This window comes from Gymnoscopelus braueri (genome assembly GCF_963280865.1).
Source record: "Gymnoscopelus braueri genome assembly, chromosome: 15".
NCBI classification, from domain to species: Eukaryota; Metazoa; Chordata; class Actinopteri; order Myctophiformes; family Myctophidae; genus Gymnoscopelus; species Gymnoscopelus braueri.
In genome coordinates, this window is record NC_137620.1 from 17,021,556 (window position 1) to 17,047,086 (window position 25,531).

Genomic DNA, 25,531 nt, shown 5'->3' on the forward strand with positions numbered 1-25,531 from the left:
TTGTAGTGGGGTAGAAGTAAAAGTATTGCATTTTAAATACTAAAAAATGCACTTGAGTACATGTACTCTCTACACCACTGCTTCTTATGCATCTGCACAAACATTTTTGCAAGACAGCAGACAACCGTGAAGATGGTTTTCCTCACTACTCAAGTAGTTGTTGCCCTTCAAGCTTTGTATGACGGTGTTAACTGTTTGCAATGTTATATGGCAGTAGCCGTGTTATCATGGGCATTTGTTTTATGGTGACTTTATGGAGCCTGGAGAACCTATTCTGGGGGCGAACATTCAGCAAAAATAGCCACTCTATAACATCCCAACGCATCGCAACATGACGCGTTGTGAACTAGCGGCTATTTTCGGCTAAGCGATTCGATGTAGAGGGGGGAGAGGGAGGGGGTCAAGTACAGACCCCTAGCGCAGTGGTTCTCAAACTTTTCAGGCCGTGACCCCCCAAAATAATCATATTTGAACTGGGAACCCCCCACCCTGACAAGCACTTGGAATTGTAGGAGTTGAGGCATTACATTTAGTTTGACTCGGTTCCAGAGAAAAATACTGTGAAAATAGCTGATCTACATGCTCACAACAGGCCTCTCTAGATCAGCTATTTAACGGATGATTGCCGTCGCAAACATCCGTTCCATAGTTATTGGCAGTTGAATGTAGGTTGTTTTCGCCATTCTATACGCTATAGAACGTATGATGACTATCAAAAGAATGCATTGTTGACCGTTTGGACAGATTCACTGCACCTTACTGTCAATATAAGCTGTCTAGTTTGATAAATTGCTGTTATATACTAATTAGTGTTAGCTGTTATATTCTCTTGAGGGATGTACATGTATACAGTGGTGGAAGAAGTGCTCGCATTTTGAACTTAAAGGGGTATTTCACTTTCAAACATGTTTGGGGTCATTTTAACGTCTACTCTGGGTTTTGTGTTTCACACCCAAGGCAGTTTTTAACTGGCTTGAAACCCATTGTAACCATGTTAGATTCACTGAAAACACCTGTCCTTGGTTCTGGTGATTGCTATTGTCCTAATGTTTGAGGGGGCTGTGTTTTTTCAATTTGTTTATTTATTTATTTTTATTTTCCTGTCGCCCTTGTAGGTGTGCAAAATACTTCTATTCATTTTCCAAACAAATGTTGAAAAATAAATGAAAAAAGTAATTGAAAAACCACAGCCCCCTCACGCATTAGCAGGACAATATGAGTCACCAGAGCCAAGGACGGGCAGGTGTGTTCACTGAATCCATCATGGTTACAATGGGTTTGTACAGGAAGGAGGCGTGTCTGATAAAAAGAATATCACATATCTAAAAACTGAACCAAGCAACTTAAAAACTGTCCGGTTAGACACACATGTTTGAACGTGAACTATCCTGTTAAGTACAAAATGCGAGAACTTCCTCCACCACTGCTTACATGTGTACAGTAACATCCCTCCAAAGGAGCTTGATAAATGACCTACAAAACAACAGACATCTGCACAGCTGTCATCTAACCCTCCCTGGACTCTGCAGTGAGCTTTGTCAGTCTAATGTTCTTGTAATGGTCTACTGTGAAAAAAAGGCGGTCGCTGTTGAGCACAAACCTCCATATTTCAACTTTGTATGTCTTTTTGTTGTAAATTAATGACCTACTTCATCATACAAGAGCGTCGCAGAAAAGTAGTGAAAATAGCAGATGTACAAGCTCAAAACGCGTCGCAATGCGTTTTGAGGTTGTAGATCTGCTGTTTTCCAAAAATATATTTAATAATAAAAAAGGAACAGTTTTGGACATACAAGGTTTCCACCCGACAGCAACGTAATATGTAATGTCATGTTGCATTCTGTATGAGTGTTGGTACTGGCTGTGTTAAGCTAATCCGCAAGATGTCACTGCCCACATACACAGAAAACAAACTTTATCCCACACACACACACACCCAAAAAACACCACCACACACAAACACACTCACATGCACCCATGCGTTCACTGAGTACCACATGCAAAAACACACACACACACACGCACGCACGCAAAAATCATTGCCGATTGTGGTTCTGATTCATTCCTAAGTTGTTGTCTAGACCATGGTGATTTTACAGATGGCTTCCTTCAACCGTGGAGAAAACGCTTCGTTTCTCGGGTTGGTGTGTGTGTGTGTGTGTGTGTGTGTGTGTGTGTGTGTGTGTGTGTGTGTGTGTGTGTGTGTGTGTGTGTGTGTGTGTGTGTGTGTGAACGTTTGACTCAGTGTTTTTCAGCTGTGGCCGAGCAGAGAGAAGAGGAAATGTTTCCAACGAGAAAAAATGGCAACGTCATGTCTTTCTCTCCCTCTCCGTCCACAGGAATGTGAAAACACTCTTTCAGTAACAGCGCACACACACACACACCCACACAGACAAAATGCATTTTATAAAGACTTGCACACATGTACGCTCCTTTTAAACTATGCACAGCAAACCACACACAACAGCATACACGTGCACACACACACACACACACACACACACACACACCGCACAAAACACATTTATAAAGGCTTGCACACATGCATACTTTCTTTCTAAAGTATGCAGGGCAAATCACACACACACACACACACAGACACACACACACACACATTTACTGTATAAAGGCATGCACACATGCACACGCTTTCTGAAGTAGGCAAAGGCATGCCAAACCATGCACACTCACTCACACAGCCAACATAGTAATTGTATTTGGGTGTGTTTGGGTGGAGGGTTTTCTTGTCAAACTGCTGCCTACAGAAGGTTTTTATATGAGAGACTACTAGAGTGTGTCAGATAAAGAGACAATTAAGTGTCCCGGGATCAGAATAGACACGTGGGAATCCTTGTTCCCAGTGTGAGGCAACGTTAGCTCAGACCATGCATACACACAAAGCAGGAAAACCGCAAAGCACCCGAACACACTCACACTCAAATGCACTTTTCGCGCGAACACCCGTACACGCAAATGCTTCGATTGCAGCTCATTCAGACAGAATAGTTGACTCAAACACACACAGCAACACATTTTCACACTCAGCCTTGCAAAAAGTGTCTCTAACGCACGCACGCACACGTGCGCACACACACACACACACAGCAGGGTGCCTTGCTCTCCTCGCCTTTTGGCTGCTGTTGCGCGAGTCTGTCTTCTCAGGGCGTTTCCACAGCACTAACTTTAGAGGCCAGGGCAACAACGCACAGTAGGAGCAGAAAGACACACTAGACACATCCTTAACGTTCTCTGACGTTAAGGATCCCCAAATTTACATATTTGGCCACGGACCAGACTCAAATTTCAAAGATTCTCTGTAGATTTGTCACACCATATTTGACATCCGAGTACACATAGCTAGATGTAGCTATGGAACTCAATGCTTTTAAAATCCAACCGTTAATTTATCTTCCATTCTGTCAATATAGGTTATGCTAATGTGTTGCCAAATAATTTCACGAAGATTGTAGTTATTTACTGTAGCTCAAATCAATTAACCACGCCTTAGCCATGAGATGGTGTAAAGTGGCGAAAATAGCCAATACAAGCTTGTAGATTGGCTATTACATTTGTTATATATTTTTTGCCTACAATGTCATGCCCAAAATAGGGACGGCATGTTGAAATTGGTTAACACCTCTCGCCCGTCCTGTTTGCAAGAGCTGGCGAGAAGAAGCTAGATTGTGCAATATTATTGAGTTTTTGTCATAACATAAGTGATGTTCATGTTCACCAGTGAACTAGAATAGAGAGCCCACGTCCACTAACTTTGCTTCATTGGCTGTTTATAAAGTAAAAATGTAATTAAATAAGATAAGAACCGAAAAATGAGTCAATCAAAAATAATTAAATGTTCGTGCCGTCTGTGCAGCCTCATTTATTCACTGTGTCCATGGACGTGACAATGAACACAGCCATACAATTATGGTTTCCTCATGAAGAAAAGATAGTTTACTATTATCTAATAACTACACTGCGTAACTAATAAATGTTAAGACAAGCATTTGTCACAATGTTATTTGTGATGCCATGTATATTATGCAATTCAGAGATATTGTATTGCCGCATTCAGATATATTCCTTAACGATACCCTCTTAACGGTTCGATTCCATAACGGCTCCCTTTAACGATGTATGGTGGTCCTCGAAATTAAAACGTTTTGAGACCCACTGGCATTGTAATTGTATAGCAGACATTAAGTCCACCATAAAAGCTTTGACAGTGTAAAACAAATAATAATAATACGATTACAAATGTTATGGAAATAGTTCCGGTTCCTCAATGTTGGACCCGGTTTCCAGATCCCAACCCTAAAAGGGAGGGACAGACATCCTGTGGTAGCTGATCTAAGCGTGCATGAAGGGGTGTACGGGGTGGATCATGTTCTGAAGGTTAGGCGGGGGGCGCCATGCTCTTGGGTGCCTTGTAGGTCATCACCAGTGTTTTACATTGGGATGCGGACAGAAAACCCGGAAACCAGAGAAGGAAACTCAAAAGCGGGGAGACATCTCGCAATGATGTGAGATGAAATAACCCTTTAAGACTGGGAACGCATCTGTGTAACCACTGTATCCATATTTTATACTTTGGCTATTCAAAAATACCAGATCTACAAGCTCATAGCGTGGCACCGAGTGCCACGCTACGAGCTTGTAGATCTGCAATTTATTTTTTGAATGTTAATATCAGTTCAGCTCAAACGTTTTCATGTCAAGGACCCCCAGAAATTATATGTATTTGGCCGCGGACCCCCATCTGAAAATATTTTTGTTCCAGGGACCCCGCTAGAAAAATATATATATTCAAAGATTTGCACAAAATAAAAATCACGATAAAAAAAAAAAAAAACGCAGATCTACAAGCTTATAACGTGGCACTCGGTGCCGCACTATGAGCTTGTATATCTGCTATTTTTGAATACCCAAAATTATAAAATAATGGTTATAGCTAAAATCGAACATGACACAGATGCGTTCCCGGATTGAATGGTATAAACGACTCAAGGTGGTGGTGGTGGTGGTGGTGGTGACAGGTAGAAAATTTAAATTATGCGGTCAAAGAGCCGTGTGAGGATTCTTTTCATGTGGTGGCGGAGGACAAAGAGACAAGCTTATCTCATATTCATGAGGCTTCGTGGCCTTTTGCTGTGTGTGTGTATGTGAGCATGAGCGTTTGGAGCTGTGTATATTACACTTTGCATATGTGTGTGTGTGAGTGTGTGAGTGTGAGTGTGAGTGTGAGTGTGTGTGTGTGTGTGTGTGTGTGTGTGTGTGTGTGTGTGTACAAACAAGGTCATGTGAGGTCACGGTGCCAGGGCAAACATATCATGTTGATTCAACATCACATCCAAGCAGCCGTGACAAAGGTCACTGACTCCATTCTACAAAGAAGCGTGTGTAACTACACACACACACACACACACACACACACACACACACGCCTGCATCCGCACAAACACACGTACAGTACAACACACATTATGCATACATCATCCCACGAAGATGCGTGTGTCTTTGTGACATATTCAAACAGTATCTCGCACACACATGTACGTACACGCACGCACACACACACAGCAAGCATGATCCTCATGTCCCCTCCTACGATGTAAGACATCTTTGTGTAAGGGAGGAGTACTGACAGAGACTCAGAGAGGACCTGGGATGACCGCTGTACAACTGCAGGGTTTCACCACCAGTTCAATGCCCACGCACACACACACACACACACACACACACACACACACACACACACACACACACACACATATCCCAGACAATCCCCGCGCGGACAAGTTCTTCATGAGTCACTTGGCATAAGGATTATTAGAATAATGCATGACCCCCGATTCAAGCCTCTGCCTAAGAACAAGGAGGAAAATTAAAGCAAAGAAAAAGCTTCCCAAGATCACCTAAAAAAGGATTTTCTGATGTAATGTAAGCGTCAAAGTTGCAGGCTTTTCACTTTCTAAAAGGCAAGTGGGAGAAGCACTGAAGCGCTTTATTAAGCCTTCAAACAAGCTTATACACAGGGTACGATCTGTTACAACTGTTATTCTTCAGGGGGTTTACTTTCCCAAAAAACATTTGCTCTAGGTAGGACTGTGCACACAACCGTGACGACTATGATATCGTTGCTGTCGGGCAGAAACCTCTCAACTCCTTATTTTAACTTTTTATGTTTTTTCGTAAAGCAATACTTCGTCGTACTACAGTGTCACACAAAAAAGTTATAGCAGAAAAGAAAATAGCAGATTTACAAGTTCAAAAAGCAGTGTGTTTTGAGCTTATAGATCTGATTTTCTTTTATTTGAATTCTGAAAAGTAACAGTTTTTGACATACAGTATGAGGTTTCCACCCGACAGCATCGATATATACTGTGATACAAGACACTGTGAATATTGATTTAAAGATAGAATTTCATTTTATTAACCCATTCAATCAGGGAACGCATGTACAAATGTCTTCTAAATCCTAACAGTTTTCTGAAAACCGTATGTTGCTATATATATATATCAGTGGTGCGCAAATCTGTGTTTGGACCCCCAAAATTGTATGTATTTGGTCGCGGACCCCCATATAAAAATGTTTTGTTCCAGCCAGGGACCGCCCAGAAGCAAAGATTTTAGTTAAAAATGTTCGCTTTAAAAAATATATATTCATAGATTTGCAAACATTTTCAAGATTTTTCAAAAATAGCAGATCTACAAGCTACGAGCTTGTATATCTGCAATTTTGTAATATCCTAATGTTATAGCTAAAAATCTGACATGACACAGATAAGTTCCCGGATTGAATGGGTTTAAATTATATGCATATTTTGACACTGTATACGTGTGTATGCAGTTTATATACTAAGTACAACGTTCCCATCTTTTCCCCACCCAATTCAGTCGTTATGCCAATTCCCTTCTCCCCTTGCCGGCTTCCCGCCCTGGAACACAGCCGACTGTGATCACTGAAGCGAACGAGCCGAGCCGGATTCTTCTTCGGAGGAGGATTCAAAGCCCCAGCCACCGCATGGTGGGCAGGAACATTCACCAAAACATAGCTTACAAAACTCTTTATGGAGCTTGTTAAGATCGGCATACTTTCCGTATTCACTGCACAACGCACATAGGGTTTAAGTGGTTAGAGTAGGGCTAACAGAGTGCTTTATGGTACATCCACAGACACACTCAGGAACAAATCAATCTAACCAGAAGTAAGTGGACGGGGTGGAAATGGGAAGCAGAGATTAGGTTAGACAAGATGGCTTTTGGTTAGAGAGGAGAGAGAGGTGGAACGAGAGAGAGGAAGGACGAGAGTACTGAGAAGAACACGGCGATATATGATGAAGGGAGGAAGAAATGCACCGATGTTGGCCAGGATGAAGGCTTGTGAGTTGAGAAAGAAATTGATTAGAGGGTTATTTATACTTCGCTGTGCACCGGTGTCGGGCCCCGAGAACAGCCATTGTATAAGCTCACAACGTTGTTGTGTTGAGCTTATACGTCGGCTATTTTCGGGGGAACGATACGGCGCGCAACCAAATATCACTCAGGCTTAAGAGCAGGTAAAGGCAAGAAAAGAGAGAGCGAGAGAGAGAGAGATAGAGAGAGAGAGAGAGAGAGAGAGAGAGAGAGAGAGAGAGGTGAGATGTACACTGACCTGTGAGAGATCGGGGATGTCACCCTGATCTATTCCAACTTGCTGTTGTCACAAACGAACAAATAAGAAAAGAAAAAAGAAAAAAAAAGGGGAGAAAAGGATTAAAACAAAATGGAAAATAAACAAATAAATAAATAAAAAGGAGGGGCAGGGGAGAAGGTGGGGGCAAAAAAGAATGGAAAAACAGAAAAAAAACAACAAGGGTTTCATTAATTCATGCGGTGGCAGCATCAACATAAACATAAACAACAGAAATAAACAAGGAAATAAAGTATACGGCAGGACTCTTTGGCCGATGCCAATCAGCTGACTGACCAGGCGAAACGTGACAATGATGATTGGACGCTGTGAAAATGTCTGACCAATGAGGACGGATGGGGCGTGGCCACTGATGGATGGTGGTGTCAACATTGAGACTGTTTTTTTTATTTTTCTTTAAACAACATTTAAAGGGACATTTCACCAAAAACATCACCACCATAAAGAGATCGTAACTCACATTGAAAGCGTTTGTGTACCACTGACTTGTTTTGGACACAGATACACCAGGACACCAGACCTGGATGCTCACCAACATTGATTTGTCAAGTTTCAAAACAATGTCAAAAACGTGGCAACATTGTCAAAACGTGGCAAAATATATAGCTTTAGCACAACAACGGTAGAGTAGTTTGTGCGTCGGCTGACACAAAACTCCCCCCGCTGTGTTGCGGTCATGGCTTCCAAGACCAAAGAACACACAACATGTATAATGCATTCATATAAATATAGAATGCATTCATGCCTAATAATAAACCTTTAGAATGGTGGTGCTGCTGAATAATGAAAAGCTGCTCCTGTTTCATACACATAAGTCCTTTCCTAAACATTTGCGTTGCCAGTGTTGTTGTTGTTTGTTGCGTTAGGGAAGCCAGCCGTTACAATTCTCACATGGAGGACAACAGAGACAAATTCATTTCGCCGGGGTTCATTTATACATAAAGTGCATAAAGAAAAGAGCATATTTAATGCAGTGTGAACACCTGCTACTGAGGATAGAGGTTTAGCAGGACTTCACTGTGTGGGAAGGAGAGAGGAAGGGAGGTATGGAGACAGAGAAGGGGGGAGGGATGGAGACAGAGAGGGAGGGAGGGAGGAAGGATGAGAGAGAGTAGAGGAAGGATGAGAGTGGAGAGAGGGAGGGAGGAAGGATGAGAGTGGAGAGAGGGAGGGAGGAAGGATGAGAGAGAGGAAGGATGAGAGAGAGAGAAGAGAGGAAGGATGAGAAAGGAGAGAGAGAAAGGATGAGAGAGAGGAGAGGGAGGGAGGAAGGATGAGAGAGGAGAGAGGAAGGATGAGAGAGAGGAGAGAGGGAGGGAGGAAGGAAGGATGAGAGAGGAGAGAGGGAGGGAGGAAGGATGAGAGAGAGAGAGAGAAAGGATGAGAGAGAGGAGAGGGAGGGAGGAAGGATGAGAGAGGAGAGAGGAAGGATGAGAGAGAGGAGAGGGAGGGAGGAAGGATGAGAGAGGAAAGAGGAAGGATGAGAGAGAGGGGAGAGATTTATGCAAATATTTTGCTCCGTCGTATACAAATGTCGTTGCCAGAAATAGACGATTTACAAGTTCACAGTTGAACTTGTAAATCAGCTATTTCTGGCACATGAAATCAGGCTTAAGTGGACGAGAGAGGAAGGGGGAACAAGCAAGTTGAGGACAGGAGAGAGGAGAGCAGAGAGAGAGGGATGATCTGTGGGCGCTGGCTGGAGAGGAGGCACTCGGGCATCCATCTTTGTCAGGTACAGGGGCGAGAGAGAGAGAGAGACAGAGAGAGGAGAGAGAGCTAACCAAGCACCTAACCACATTCTCCATCTTAGGGGTTATTCTGGGTGTCTGTCTGTAACTGCGCGTGCGTGCGCGCGCGCGCGCGTGCGTGCGTGCGTGCGTGCGTGCGTGCGTGCGTGCGTGCGTGCGTGCGTGCGTGCGTGCGTGCGTGCGTGCGTGCGTGCGTGCGTGCGTGCGTGCGTGCATGCGTGCGTGTGCAGGCCAGTGAGGGTAAGTCAGGACCTGTCTAGCCTTGGTGTGTGTGTGGTGCAGTCAGCAGTGAAACTAGGCTAAACACCCACAGTACAGTACGGTACCGTAGCTACGACTGACAATACATTTTTTTTACAATCTTCACCGAATGTCATTACTGTAGGTGCATTAACAATTTTTTAGCAAATTAAGTCACTGTCAAGTCATTAAAACAATTAACAGTTGTTGGTTGTAGTGTTCTATTTTGCCAATATACACAAATACTTGACCTTACTTTTCTATTAAATCTGTGCTTAAAGACAGGATTTAGAACTTCAGGCCATTCAATGAAAATAGAAGTACGGTAGTAACAGTATTTTTAGACAATGTATTTTTGTAAATGCCGTTCATTAATTTAGTGCATGATTGAGTGAGTCTACATTTTGGGAAAGGAATTAAAGGTGCAAAGAGTAGAGCAGTGTGTAATAACGTCTGTCAGTGGGAGATAGTCAGCCTGTGACATTTACATTACAGCTGTGTTTATTTTAATTAGCCAGTAACACCGTGCAACCCTGATCATGTGTTTGTGGATGTTCTGAATAAATGAACACCACACAATCCTAATGCTAATACTACTAACACTAGCATTAACATAGAGTATGTCAATATGCCTATGTACCTGCTTCTGCGTGTGTGTGTGTGTGTGTGGGGGTGTGTGTGTGTGTGTGTGTGCGCGCGCGCGCGTGCGTGCGTGCGTCTTATGTGAGAGACAAACCCAGCTGGCACATCTTTTTGACACATCTATGGCAGATTACACTTACCAGCTGGTTAGCAGCAGCTGCCTGTGTGTGTTTATGTGTTCATGTGTGTGTTTATGTGTTCATGTGTGTTCATATGTGTGCGTGTGCGTGTGCGTGTGCGCGTGCGTGCGTGCGTGCGTGCGTGCGTGCGTGCGTGCGTGTGTGCGTGCGCGCGAGAGATATGATATGATATATTTTCAAATCTTATGCTCTCTCCTTCAACATAGTAAATTTCTGATCTTGTGCTACATCATGAACAAGCTTGAACCAGATTTCTCAGCTCATAAACTTGCCTTGACTCAAGCTCTGCAATTAGAGAACGCAACTTTTTCAAAATCATAAATGTAGTCATCTGTGATTGCTGCAAGACCAATTATGTTTCCCTAATAGGCTTTTGAACCTAGGACATTTTCATTCTAATCGACACCCTGTGGTGTCTCGCTTCCGCTGCTCACCAAGTGCTTCTGGAGTGGCCTGAAGTGGCCATTTTGACCTGCTGTGTGGTACACGGAAGTCTAAAACTTGATTTTTTAAGATGTTTGACGAAGATTCTCACGGTGTGGCACCGCAGGGGCCAGCCGTCTAGAACTGTGTGCGTGTGCGTGTGTCCGTGCATACCTCTGCCACTTTGAGGAATTCGGACAGCTTGGTCATCCTGTAGAGGAACTTCTTATAGATGTCCAGAGCATCTTTACACTGATTCTTCTTCATGTCAAAGTATTTCTCTACAGAAGTGGAGAGAGACAGAGAAAGGAGACAAGGAAAGGTCGAAAATTGACACATTTTCTTTTACACTTATTTGGGGAAATTTTATGTGAAGCTTTATTTTCATAACATAATAAAAAAATCGTTTATTTTCTTTTTTTCTCAAGATTTTAGTTTTAAATCAACATTGTCAGAGGGAAACCTTGTATGTCCAAAACTGTTACTTTTCAAGAAATGAAAAATAATAATACTGTCTTCCAATCGATTCAATGAAGTTATTATTTAGTCACAAGCCATTTTCATTGGTTAAATGCTTATAAAAACCCGCAGACAGACTTAACCACTTTCAACCTGGCAGAATTATTTTTTAAACAGCCGATATACTACAGTGTGCAGTATTGATATGGCAGGTGTCATGTGCATGTTGTGTTTAAATACTGAGGAATGGTAATTTTTCTTTAAAACCTTGGGGAATTAATTTTCATTGTGTTAGAGATAAATAGGAACTTAAAGTATACTATGTTAGTATCCATTGATCCCAGCTGGAACACAGTCGATTGATTGATCATCATACAAAATAAACATGCTCTGAAAATGCACATGGTTTATAATTTAACTCTGAAGAGTTTTGTTGATGATTTTACTGTGTACTACTGTAACACTACAGTGTGCAGTACACACAGGAACACATGGGAAAGAGATACAGCAGAGACAAACATGACAGCCTGTCAGAAAACACTTACAGTCCTATGAGAGCCTGACACACTCTCTCTGTGTGTGTGTGTGTGTGTGTGTGTGTGTGTGTGTGTGTGTGTGTGTGTGTGTGTGTGTGTGTGTGTGCATGTGTGCGAGCGAGCGACAATATCTGTGTTAATATCGTGCTGTGAGCGTGTGTGATTGTGTCAATCTTTCCAGCTGTGTGTGTGTGTGTGTGTCTCAATGTGAGCTTGAGTCAGTGAATGTGAGTGTTTGCCCTGCAGTAGTTGTTTGATGTGTGTGTGCGTGTGTGTGTGTGCGTGTGCGCGTGTGTGCGTGCGTGCGTTCTATCTCCTGCAGACAGCTGCTGTGCACATCATGAAGACACATGTTGATGTCTTTATGTATGTGTGTGGGTGTGGGTGTGTGTGGGTGTGTGTGGGTGTGTGGGTGTGTGGGTGTGTGTGTGTGTGTGTGTGTGTGTGTGTGTGTGTGTGTGTGTGCGCGCGCGTGAATGCATGCGTGATGGTTACCCAGCAGATTAATCACTCCTTCGTTGTAAGCAGCGAACAGCCTGATGGAGTCTTTGAAGAGTAACATGAAGGCTGAGTTGATCACTCCATTGGTCAACTCATTAGGATTGGCCTGGAGGGAGGGAGAGAGAGATATGAGAGAGAGAGAGAGATGAGAGGGCCCAAAGAGAGAGGGAGGGAGAGAAAAAGAGATAAGAGAAGGGAGGGAGGGAGGGGGGTGTGGGGGAGAAAAGAGAGAGGAGGAGGAGAAGAGAGGAGGAACATATGGGATACAGAGAGAGAGGAGGAGGCAGGGGAGATGTCAGTTTTTACTTTGTTCACTCGACTGTCATCTCCAACCATCAGTGTGGAGAGGAAAACACACACACACACACACACACACACACACACACACACACACACACACACACACACACGGGTCACAAGGGTTGGGTGGCCAGGGCGTACGTTATTACTGGGTAATTAAAACAGCAGGGGGGGCTGGAGGGAGCCATGATGTTAAATGCTACAGGCTGACTCTCTCTTCCAGTGACACACATACACTTGACTCGTTGACACACTATCCTATGTGTCTGGAGTCTTAATTCCTTTCTCAATATGTAATAGACTATGGCAGTGATTCTAAATTTCAAGGACCCCCCCAGTAGTGGTGTACGCATTAGGCCCCGGACCCCCATAACTCTGAGAGTGTGAATGGAGCCAAATGGACCCGTGAGGGTCCATTTGGTTCCGTTCGTACACTCTCAGAGTTACAGACCCGCAAGAGCCCATTTGGTTCCGTTCGTACACTCTCTGAGTTACAGACCCGCAAGGGTCCATTTGGTTCCTACTAACTATCAATAACGTAGCTTACGACCCCCTAGAACCCCCCCCCCCCCACCAAGGACCAATGAAGGTCCCCGGACACCCCTTTGAGAACTATAGCACTGAATTACAGCATTACAGCATTACAACATAATGTTTTTACTATTAAGTACAGCACCAGTACCGGTTCATTTGTATTCTCGTTGTCGGGCCTGATATTTATTGACTTCGACAAATCCTGTTCATGGCATTGGTTTTGTAAAAAAAAGAGAGAACATTAGATCCGTGCTTGTACTTAATGCCAACGTTAGTCGTCCATTTCCTTCTTATTTTTCACCCAGGCGTGAAATATTGAATAACTTATAGCGGCACACTGCATCAGGTGGAACCGCATGCTGCAGCTGCTCATCAGATTACATCTCGGTTCAAAGTCAAAACTGTAATCTACCATGGCAACATTAAGTGTTCTTTGAAAAGGCAATTGAAATGTGAACATGCGTCACAGCCACGGCCGCTTCCCTCCTTCACAATTTTACAGGGTAGCAACCACGTAGCAACCGCTTCATCGCTCTTCCTTTCTCTGTAAACATACCTTATGATTCTACTGCGGTTTATGCCAATAGGTTTTGTATTGTTGAATAAAGAAGACGCTGGAGCAACTCGGAAGATTTGAGCCTTTTTCTTTAATATGGAACAGAGTGCAATCGTGTTAACTCATTCAGTGCCACTGGACGTCTAAGACGTCCGCTAATATAAGCCCTGAGTGCCACAGAACGTCTAAGACGTCCAATGAAAAAAAAAAAAAATCAGAACCCAAGATATGATGATTTGAAGATTTGCTGCTCCATTCACTCTTTGTTTAACTTCTTACTGAAAAAGGCTGTATCTCGGGTCCTAAGCCCTTTTTTTTTTTACAATGAATTTTGGCTGTGGCACTCAGAGCCAAAATTCCATAAATAAGCTGGGCACTGAATGAGTTAATAAAGTATTGGAGACCATGGAGCCATGGAGATGAAGCTTACCATGGATATTATTCACAGATGCACAAACGGCAGCTATGTGGGTACGTTTCATGTAGGTGATTCTATGTGCCAGAATTATTTTAACTGTTTTTTTGTTTGAATATTTTATTAGACAAAAATGGCACAAGTACAGTCAAACACTTGGTCTAAAGGGATAACACTGTACATGTGATTTCCATGCTGGTATGAAATATAACCCACAATTAATAACAGAAGACGGCATGGTGACAAGTGCTGGAGATTTGTTGGTCTTTATAGGGTGATTAAACATTTAAATACAGCCTGCATTTTAGCGACACACCCACCAGTGGCAAACAGTTGGCGTTGAATGCGATTCAATTCGCATACATGTATCTTCACCGTAAGAGGGGGAGACACAAGAACAACTTCAGATCGAGTTTTCACAGAAGACAACGTCTCGCTGTGTCTTCATTTGCGCCGTTTCACGTGATGACATCTCGTGACGGTATTTAAATAGATAGCGTCTTCATTTTGACCACATGAACCCTAGTGTCCCTATTCTGGGGTGAACATTTGGTAAAACATTGCTGATCTGCAAGGTCACAACGTGTGATGTTGTGACGCGCTGTGATCTTATAGCTCGAAGATATTCAGTGTAGGGGCGGAAAAAAGGACGGGACCTATTATAGAGCCCTTGGGGACTTTGGTCAACTAAGTATACAGGTGGTTTAAGTGGTTAAGATAACTCAGATTACTGTCATACATTACCGCCCAACACTAACACACACACAACCAAAAATATAATAAGCACACACATTCGCCTGCATGTTGTGCCTACGCACACCAACATGCACTGCAGTGAGAACCTTTTTTCTACAGCATGCAACCCCACAATGTTTTACACAAACAATACGCACACACACGCACGCACACACACACACACACACACACACACACACACACACACACAGACAGACAGAGGTGAACGTGTGTTACCTGGAAGTCAAGCAGAGCGTCCAGCTGGTTCTGAATGATGGGCAGAGTCTTTATCAACTTCTCAATGTTCATGGTGCGCATGACTCCGTCAATACTGGTAAAAAACAACAACAACACACAGTTCACACACACCGTGATACACACTGGAACAATGAACCAACATCTCCATTCTATCTGGTTAGGGTTCATGCCAGTGATGGAAGAAGTACTCACATGTTTTACTTCAGTAAAAGTATCAATACCCTACTCCACTACTGAGGTGTAGTGGAGTAGAAGTAGAAGTATTGGAAATTGGAAAGACTCCAGTAAAGACAAAATATCTCAAAATTGTACTTAAGTACAGTACTTGAGTAAATGTACTTAGTTACGTTCCACCACTGGTTCATGCCATCTACTCTGATCTTGCACTTTGTAAGTAGCTCTGGATAAGAGCATCTGCTACTAAATGCCTACATTGTATCCATAGAAATAAACATCATTGGGTACCAGCAAAGTTGGTGGCTGTGAACACATGCGTCGGGCTCTTATAATGACCTTTACAATGCATGACTATTTGTAGGTCCACGTACCTCTCTTGTGTTTGTATTATTTCATTACTTGATTATTATAAAAGTTCTGCGGTTTTTAACAAGCATTAGTTTTCTCCACAGTGTATGTATGTGCTGACAGTGTTGGAATGAAAGATTCAATAAAAAGAGCTTTAAAAAAAGAAAGATCAGCAGATATAATCCATATCCAGATCTATAAAAACTCCTTCATCAGCCAGGCTCTCTGATTCTGACCTTTGAACTTCTATTGAGGCTCATTGTATTATTTCCCTTGTTGTCAACCTCTCGTGTCTTCAACTCTCCAATTTTACACTCACAGAATAAATTCAGCTCTCAGGATTGTACTGTGTATGTTTTTATGGACACAGTGGCTCTGCAAGAGGCAAGCCGTCTGAGCGTGTGTGTGTGTGTGTGTGTGTGTGTGTGTGTGTGTGTGTGTGTGTGTGTGTGTGTGTGTGTGTGTGTGCATGTGTGTCCGGAGCTAATCTTGCCAATTGCTGGACCAAACAGCACCAAACTCTGTATACACGGCACGCTTCCAGTAAGGCACTGATTTTGTTCACATAATTATGTTTTATGCTTTCTGAAATATTTAACTTCAATTTCGTCAGACTGGCCATATGAAATCCGAGTTCCACAATGGAGCCACGCCGTTCCCATTTGGATCCCGAGATTTAAGACCATGCAACGGACGTTGTGTCAGCAAAGCTCTGCAGGCTTATCAAAGATCAGAGCCATCCAAACCATGGACTGTTTTGGATGCTAGAGGTACCGGCGTGATTCCATAGAAGACATGCTGACTTATAGACTGAGAACTTTAATCCATGTTGTGGACTGGGGAATGTGGCTTCGTAACTACAGAGCCACTGACTGCGGAGTGCTACACAGCTACTTCCCCCAGACAATGAACTGAGACAGTGACTTATGAACGAACAAGCCAGGAAAAAAGACGGGCCCGAAGAAGCTCTGGAAATGAAATGCTAATACAGCTAGCTGTGAGATTGAATATGGCCTTTATATGTGGTGAGCCACACCCTTACAGTGTATCGTTACTTTCTCACTTCCTTGTCATCTAAATTAATGAATGCTATGTAGTATTATATTATGTTAGCTTTGTTATTTAGCGCCTTATATGTGGTAGCCATGTTGTTTAATTATCTTCAGCAAGTTGACACTGCGAACTGTTCAAGTGGAGCAAACAAGATGAGTTGCCTGCGTTTTTCTGTGTGTGTGTGTGTGTGTGCGTGTGCGTGTGCGTGTGCGTGTGCGTGTGCGTGTGCGCGTGCGCGTGCGCGTGCGCGTGCGCGTGCGCGTGCGTGCGTGCGTGCGTGCGTGCGTGCGTGCGTGCGTGCGTGCGTGCGTCTAACCCTCTCTTCATCTTGGTGAAGTCCACAGCCACCAGTCTGTAGGACATGGCCTTCTCATTCAGATAGCGACTGTAACGCCTGATGAATGTAGACATGTCATAACCTAAAAAAAGAGAAAGACACAGAGGGGAGAGAGAGAGGTAGAGAGACAGAGAGAGAGACAGAGGATCGAGGAGAAAGAGGCAGAAAAGGGGAGAAAGAGGCAGAGAGATGGAGGGATAGAGAGAGGAGTGGACCAAAGGAGTGAGAGGTTGAGGACAGGACAGGAACGAGAGAAGGATAAAAAAGGGAGAAGAGAGGAGAGAGATAAAGAGCAATGAATGGGGTGAATACAGATGGGGGAGGATGGATGGAGTAGAGAGCGATAGAGAGGAAGGAGGAGTGAAACGCCTTCCATCCTTCATCCACAGCTCGTGCTACTGAGAGGGCTCAAGTTCACTGTGTTTGTGCGTGTGTGTGTGCGTGTGTGTGTGATTACCTATATTACTAAACTTGGAAGGGCCAAAAGTACCCACAAGTATAGTAGAATTTTAGAAATGTGAGGACAACTTTGCTGGTCCTCACAGGAGAAATGGTTGTTTTTTGATTAAAAGACAAATTCAGAGTTACGATTAGGAAAATGTTCAGGTTGTGGTTGACATTTGGAGGTTAGGTGTAGGGGTTAAAGTTATTTATACTTATTGTTGTAATTGCTATTTTGCGGCTATGTTCAATGCCGTCCTAAAATGTTCATGTCCTCACAAATAGTTATACAAATGTGTATATGTGTGTGCGTGTGTGTGTGTGCTTGATTACCTTGCAGCGCGCCCTTATCCAGGAAGTTGTTGAGGTTGAAGAGGGTGTTTCTGGAGGCCAGGTACTGGATGAAACGCTGCAGAACAGAACAGACAGGTTCGTTTAATAAACTCGTACACACATTAGTATGCATATTTCACACAGAGACACACTTGATTGGTGAGCATATTGATCGTCATATTTATAGATTCTGCAAATGAACCTCGCAATTTAGTTAGAAATGGCATTTTCCCCATCAATTCTACATTATCACTAACTGCATGATGTAATTGATCAGATGTTCACAGATGGAATGTTATTCCATTCCATTTCACTGCATACATACACACACACACACACACACACACACTCACAAACAATGCTTGTTTTCTATTATTCTCTAAGTATTTATATGTTTCCACTAATTAGCCAAAAGCAACTGCAGAGCGAGAGGCCACAAGTCAGAGACGAAAATATAAATGTGACCACAATGCCAAGTAAAGCCTAATTAATGCCAGATAAAGCCCAATTAATCATCTAATGCTGTCAAAACTGCACTGTGAGCGCACAGATCAGCTATGTTAGCGACATTTGGACAACACTGTCATATGACAAAGTATAAAGTAGGGAAATTATTTAGAAAAACAAAAACACAATATGGAGGTGCAAAGTTTCTGCCTGACAGCGACGGATTGAACCATGAAGCAATATTGATTGATTGATTGAATACTTTATTAGACAGAAAGGACTTGGACTTGTTTCTATTGTGGTCCTATGTATCAGCTTTATTTTGTTCCAGTTTCAGTGAAATAAGGTATGAAATTGAAATGGAATGGAAGCAGAACTGCATAAACTCTCAGAACATGAAACATTGGTCTAAGCCTGTCCGGTTTCAAGGATTCCTCCTGACAGCGACAAGACATGTTCTGTACTTGACCCTGTTTTCACAATGATGGATTACATCGATGGAACCAAAACATTTGAAAACCCGCTGGAGGTATCCTTTAATTCACCGTTTCTCAATGCCGGGTCAGGGGGACCGCTAGGGGTCTGTAACTCTGAATGTACACATTGGGTTCCATTTGCACACTCTCAGAGTTTAAAACACTGAGGAATAGATTGGGGTCCCAGCGATAATAAGAATTGTATTCAAGTGTGTGTGTGTGTGTGTGTGTGTGTGTGTGGGGGGGGGGTCCATGGCCCGATGCATTTCAAGCTGGGGGTCCTTGAAATGACAAAAGGTTGAGAATCACTGACTGACTGACTGACTGTCTGTCTGTCAACATGTAGTCACTTAAAAGAAATACTTATGGAAATCAATCAATCAATTTAACCCATAGTCACTTAAAAAAATCCTGTGAAATACTTCCAAACTTGTTTAAAATCTCTCAACGGTCAACAGACATTGATATGACAATCAGCTAAATATGGTGAGATAGATTTGAAAGCCTCTTATCAAGTTGCATTTCTTAAAAAAATGATACGAAGTAGTGGTGGTCCCCGAGGTGGCGCTCTAAAGCACTGTTTCTGTGGACCATCAGGGTGGCCAAAATGACGTAGGCACCGTAAATGTATTTATCTATGCATTTTACCGTTAATAAATACAGTTTCTGACGACCTGTTGTTGCATTCCAAAATATCCGCGGGTGCTAGGACTCTACAGCATACATTTTTCACAATTCCTTCCCTATCGACAACTGCTGTAATGACACAGACCTACCAGCAAATGTCTTCAAATTAGACCACTGGGATGAATGCTGCCCAGTATAGCTTTAATTATTGCTACTGCTGGTAGTCATGGCTGCCAGTTCCCACCTGACGTCGTGTGTAAGTTCCGCCTGATCCAAACCGTACCGAATAACGGCTAGCTTGCATAACGTCTTCAGACTCGGACTTAAGTCTAAGATGTACATGTCACCGGGTACGTTCCATGCTCCAAAGAGGATGATACAATCTCCCACCATGCAACAGCACATCTCACACAACCGTGTACATGGGCCTTTCCCCTTGGGCTCAACCTTCTTCCAGGAGAAGGTCTCTGGGTTGAATTTCCACAGATCCTTGAATCTCCGCTCCGAGTTGTCGGCCATAAAAATGTACAGCTCTCCATTGTAGGAAAAGGCTGAATGATCCTCGCGTCCTTTAGAGAGAAGCTGTGCAGCAGGCGTGCTCAGCCAGCAGTTGGTCTCTGTGTCAAACACTCTGATGCTGTTGTCATCAACACCATAGCCCCCAAATACAAACATCTTTGTCCCGATGATGGTGGCAGAGTGACATTCGCAAGTAGGTGGCGGAGTGCCTCTGGTGTTAATCAAAGACCAGACCATTGTGGTGGTGTCCAACTTAATGATGTCATCATCGTGACATCCAGTCTGCTTGACCCATCCTCCGTAGACATACATGACCTTGCCCAAGACACAGGCTGAGTGGCACTCCCTCTCCAATGGAATAACCCCAGAAACCTTGGGCTTGAACCATCTGTGGGTGTCAACATCAAATGCATAAAGCACGTTGCGGTCCTCCTCTCGGTAAGAAGTCCCCCAGATATAGATGATATATGATATCAGCACAGCTGTGTAGCCGTCACGCAATGAGGGACCCTCAAGGGTACATTCTCCTATTCCGGTAGCCACCGAGGGCAAGTTCATCCATCGCAAAGAGACTGTGTTGAAGACGCGCACCTGAATCTGATGATGCCTGTCGTTCATGTACCCTCCAAAGGAGTACACCTTTTGTCCAACGGCAACAGCAGAATGACCGTCTTCTGTAGTCTGCCCTTTCAAATGTAGCGTCCAGCAAAACATTTCTCACATCAGTATACCACCTTTGAAGTAATGCGATATATGAAGTCTCCCTCTGTAAATGAATGGGAGTGTTATCGTATGCCCCACCACGTATATTGGTTCGGATGCAACAAACGTCACGCAAAGCTTAGCCAATCCGCAAAGCCCTATGGTTTGGGTTGGCCAATCAATGAAGCCGATTCCCTAATAAGGCAAAGTGATCACCAGTGCAACCCCGGCCCAGACAGGGGCTCTTGAAATCCCCCACGCTACACAGCAGACAGTGTGTTCAGCAACACAGCAGACAGTGTGTTCAGTGCTACAGCAGACACTGTGTTCAGCGCTACAGCAGACAGTGTGTTCAGCTACACAGCACAAAGTATGTTCAGCGCCACACAGCAGACAGTCTGTTTAGCATTGTTCAGGTGAACCTGTTGCAAAATATTGCCGTATGATGTATTTTATGTCCTTTAAAATTGTTATGACGACACTGTGATCATTGAGTGACAACCCAGCCTGATCTCCAGCCTTTTTAGTATACATTGCACGGACCCAGTGCACGTCATTCCGTCCCACGGTGGGCGTAACTAGTTGCAACCCGGAAAAACCCGGAAGCAGAGCAGTCCCCACAACAAAATTTACGATTCTGTGCCTATCGGTACGTAACTCAAACGGCGCTGAGTAGGCTCAAGGGAACGTCGCAACGTTCGGGACGGCAACTCGTTCGCTTTAGCTCACTCGGTGGTCCCTTACGTGGCGACAGTTCCCTTGAGACTGCGCGCCTCCGAAATGGTTTAGAGTCAATGGGGGAGATGCGAGGCGGCTATGCACGGATTTTCGGGTTTTCCAGTTGTCTATGCACGGAATTTGAAAAACGTTCAATGACAACGTTTCCTCTGGCGATCGGGTTTGTGTGTGTGTGTGTGTGTGTGTGTGTGTGTGTGTGTGTGTGTGTGTGTGTGTGTGTGTGTGTGTGTGTGTGTGTGTGTGTGTGTGTGTGTGTGTGTGTGTGTGTGTGTGTGTGTGTGTGTCTCCACATTTAAGTTGAGCTCAAGTCCACTGACATTCTCCAAGTCTTGGCAGTTGTTTAAAAGGCCAAAAAAGAATACAAATTCCTGTTGACCTTTTGTGCGTGCGTGTGGGGGCGAGTGAGAACGCTGTATGCCTGAAGTCTACAATACAAATCAAGTTTGCCAGTTTTGTTAGACATCTGAATTGATTTGAGTCTGAGTGTCACGACTCATTGTGTGTGTGTGTGTGTGTGTGTGTGTGTGTGTGTGTGTGTGTGTGTGTGTGTGTGTGTGTGTGTGTAAATCTCACAAAGTAATAGAGCAGATGCAGTGCTGTCTTGAAATTTGTTGAGAGCAACTTTCAGGGCAGAGAAAATGCACTCTGTGGATTGGGAATTGTTTGTGCGTGCGTGCGCGCACGAGCTAAACAGCCTGCCTGTGGCAAAATGACACTTGGATGAGAAGGCCACAGAGAATAAGAGAAGGAGAAAGAGGCAGTACAGCAGAGAAACAAACAAGAAAGAAAGTGACAGACAGGTAGACGCAACATCTCATCATAAGACAGAAAGAGACTAAAGGGCCGTCGACACAAAGCCTGATTACTAGAAATATAATGCTTTAAAAATCGTCTCTACCTAACCTCTATATCTAACTCAAGTGGGCGGACACCACAACTACAGTATAACGACAATGACAGTGGTGAAAAATATTGTTGGGATCACTTTCAGAGCAATTTGATGGAAAATACAAACAGACGATTGTGGTGCCGATCAAAATCCATCCGCATTCACGTCCAACACACGCTGGGCAATACCTAGCCGCTTGAGAGTCTAAACGGAAGTACTGGCATTTGGCACCCAAGGAAATGACGTTGAGGCTTTTCAAATCTGTTCACATTCCAAGGAAATGACGTTCACATCTGTCTACATTCTCTCTTAGTATTGTCAAACTTATAGGCAATAAATGATTTTTAAGTGCAAAGTAAGAATTTGTCCGACTCTATGATATTCGCACCGCAACACGGGGGAAGTATATACAATGGAAGTCTATACAATGGGTCTTCACTAGGTAGAACCAGTAGAAGCCATAGAAACATACCCTACTTTATCATTAATTTTAATTATTAATTCATGGGACAATAATTTACTTAACGCATATCATGATGATTTAAAAAAGACTTTAAACTAGCGACTGAAAACAAAGTGTTTTAAAAAATGTTTACTAAGTTAATAAAATCAAGTGTAAAGTCCGGCCAAAACCTTGTTCACTTCTATTGAGAGTATAATGTACTGCAGCCAGCACTGCCCTGCAGAAGGTGAAATAAGAACAACCGAGCAATTAATAGGAACTGCATGCTTTAAGAGAACCCGGAAATTAGCTTCAATTCCAGCACTGGTTTCTTGGGGATTGGTCGTGACCAGGCTTTTTCTCCTCGGAGATGAGAAAAGGCTGGGAAAGAGGCTACAGTAGTTCAAAATGTCATTCACGTTCAACATAGCAGATTGCATTGTTGAGAGACTCATTGAGGTTCAAAGTCTAGCCTGGATTATACATATTATTATTGCATGGGACGAGTGCCCGGGGGCGCCAGTCACCCTGCCACACTGGATGGAACTAATGTAAAACAAAAAAATAATCAGCTGTCGACGTGAGACATGAAGATCACGTTCACCTTAAAGGCAGTTATTAAAGACTGACTGAATTTTTATATTATCACCCCATCGGATAAACAAATAGTTCATGGAAATTAAGATATTGCATTAATACAATTAGAGGGTATAATTTTGATATGGTTGAAATGCACATTTGGCTGGACAAAATGCCAGTAGTGGGCACCATTGAGCGTCATCAAGGGCATGAGAAATCAACCTTGCGTAGAACTGGTGAAAAAAAACGTATGCAGTGTGAGCAGGAATGTGTTTCAGCATAGACAAATGCTTTTTTATCAATTAACTAATAAATAAAATGCTTTTTATTTGGTCTGCTGTCACCTTTTAACCACTTAAAGGGATACTTCACTTTCACATAAAATAAACATTTAAAAAATATATTAAAAATAAATGAAAAAAGTAATGGAAAAATCACGGCCCCCTCACGCATTAGAGTGTCCTACACATGTGTGAGGGGGCCGTGATTTTGCCATAACTTCTTTCATTTTTTTTTTATATTTATTTTTAATGTTTATTTTATGTGAAAGTGAAGTATCCCTTTAAACTCTATACGCTTCGTTAACTGGGGTTCCCAGAGATCTATACTTTGGACCCATCCTTTTCTTCCCTCTACGCCAAACCTCTTCACCGAATACGTGCTGCAAAGTGACACGTTGTGAGCTTGTAGATCGGCTATTTCCGCTATATGTTTATCTATCATGATATGCACAGAATGGAGACGCTAAGGTTCAAGTGGTTAATATTGTTCTGACAATAGGCAGGGAAGATATAGTGTTTCTTTTTTTAGATCGTCAATCAAATATAACTTGCTGAGGGCAGTTCACCTCTGGTTGGTAGAAAGATGTTTAGCTCACCATGGGAACAGGTGCAGTCGATTCTCACACACACACACACACACACACACACACACACACACACACACACACACACACACACACACACACACACACACACACACACACACACACACACACACACACACACACACACACACACACACACACACACACACACACACACACACAAAGACAGATAAGGTAGACATAGATAAAAAGAAAGCCTGATACACACACACAGAATGATGATGATTCACTGTGGAGGAATGATGTAGTCGTGACCAAGCTCAGTACTCCATGAACACAGGAACACACTCACACAGAGAAAGACACACGCATGAAAACACACACACACACACACACACACACACACACACACAGTGACGCAGAGCAACTGTTGAATAGGTGTGAAGGGTAAACGCTAGATTGCAGAGGAGAGATTTTTTTACAATCCCTATGTGTGTGTGTGTATGTGCGCGCAGGCGTGTGCATGTGTTTGTGTGCCTGCAAGGTAATGAGGCTAATGTAGTGTACGGGTTACTTCTGTTAGAGCACCAGCTGGATCTTGCTGATGGTGTGCGTGCGTGAGTGCGTGCGTGCGTGCATGTGTGTGCCAGAGACTCTTGAGAGGTCAACGACGGCGTCAAACAACATGAGTCACCGTTTTAGATGCTCACACTAACACACACACGTTTGTATTTAAATCCCGGTGGGGACAACATCAATTTTTAAGCTGTGGCACCAAAGGGGTCAGCCGTATAGAACAGCCATGTGTTAAACAGCCTGCCTGTGGCCAAATGACACTGGGATGAGAAGGCTGCAGAGAATGAACGAGAGAGAGAGAGTACAACAGAGAAACACAGACAAAAGAAAGAGACGGACAGCGTCTGCATGTCCCTCGTGTGTAGGTCCCCCTTAATTATACCCAAATATGGAGATGACTGACATCATCAACATGGCCAAACAGGTGTTCCACACGGCTCCAGACTCACCTCCTCCCTGCACAGGGAAGCCACGCCCCTTTACCCTAAATCCTAATGCTAAAGGATTGATTCTCAACCTTTTTCATTTCAAGGACCCCAACTTTTTATCTCTAGGAACTTAAAATCCTAAGTGTTCATTTAACTCTGAGAGTGTACAGATGGAACCGAATGGACCCGTTCCATTTGTTCTCTCTCAAAGTTGGAGACTCATGCCCGGGTAGCTCAGTCGGTATAGCTCTCGCCTTTGAACCACAAGGTCATGGGTTTGATCCTGGGTACCGCCAACGCACCGCCAACTCAGCGTATGAGTAGCACGACTTGGGTGCGGCAAGTCATGTGGTAAGTACTGGGAAGCTGTTGGTAGGTGTAACGCTACGCCTCAGCAATCCATCTCCCAGGGG

General features: G+C 43.4%; 1 protein-coding gene across 8 annotated transcripts in view; it reads right to left on the reverse strand.

The window, feature by feature from the left end:
• The window catches only part of LOC308101972 (phosphatidylinositol-binding clathrin assembly protein), a 137,394-nt gene that overhangs the window by 49,574 nt on the left and 62,289 nt on the right, over window positions 1-25,531 (reverse strand). For all 8 annotated transcript variants that reach the window (XM_080451534.1, XM_080451532.1, XM_080451528.1 and 5 more), the window contains exons 3-8: window positions 17,870-17,945; window positions 17,075-17,177; window positions 15,160-15,253; window positions 12,377-12,488; window positions 11,061-11,167; window positions 7,652-7,693 (exon numbers count right to left, since the gene is read on the reverse strand). In XM_080451534.1, the coding sequence (XP_080307660.1) occupies window positions 7,652-7,693; window positions 11,061-11,167; window positions 12,377-12,488; window positions 15,160-15,253; window positions 17,075-17,177; window positions 17,870-17,945 (534 nt within the window). The remainder of the gene's footprint in view (window positions 1-7,651; window positions 7,694-11,060; window positions 11,168-12,376; window positions 12,489-15,159; window positions 15,254-17,074; window positions 17,178-17,869; window positions 17,946-25,531) is intronic.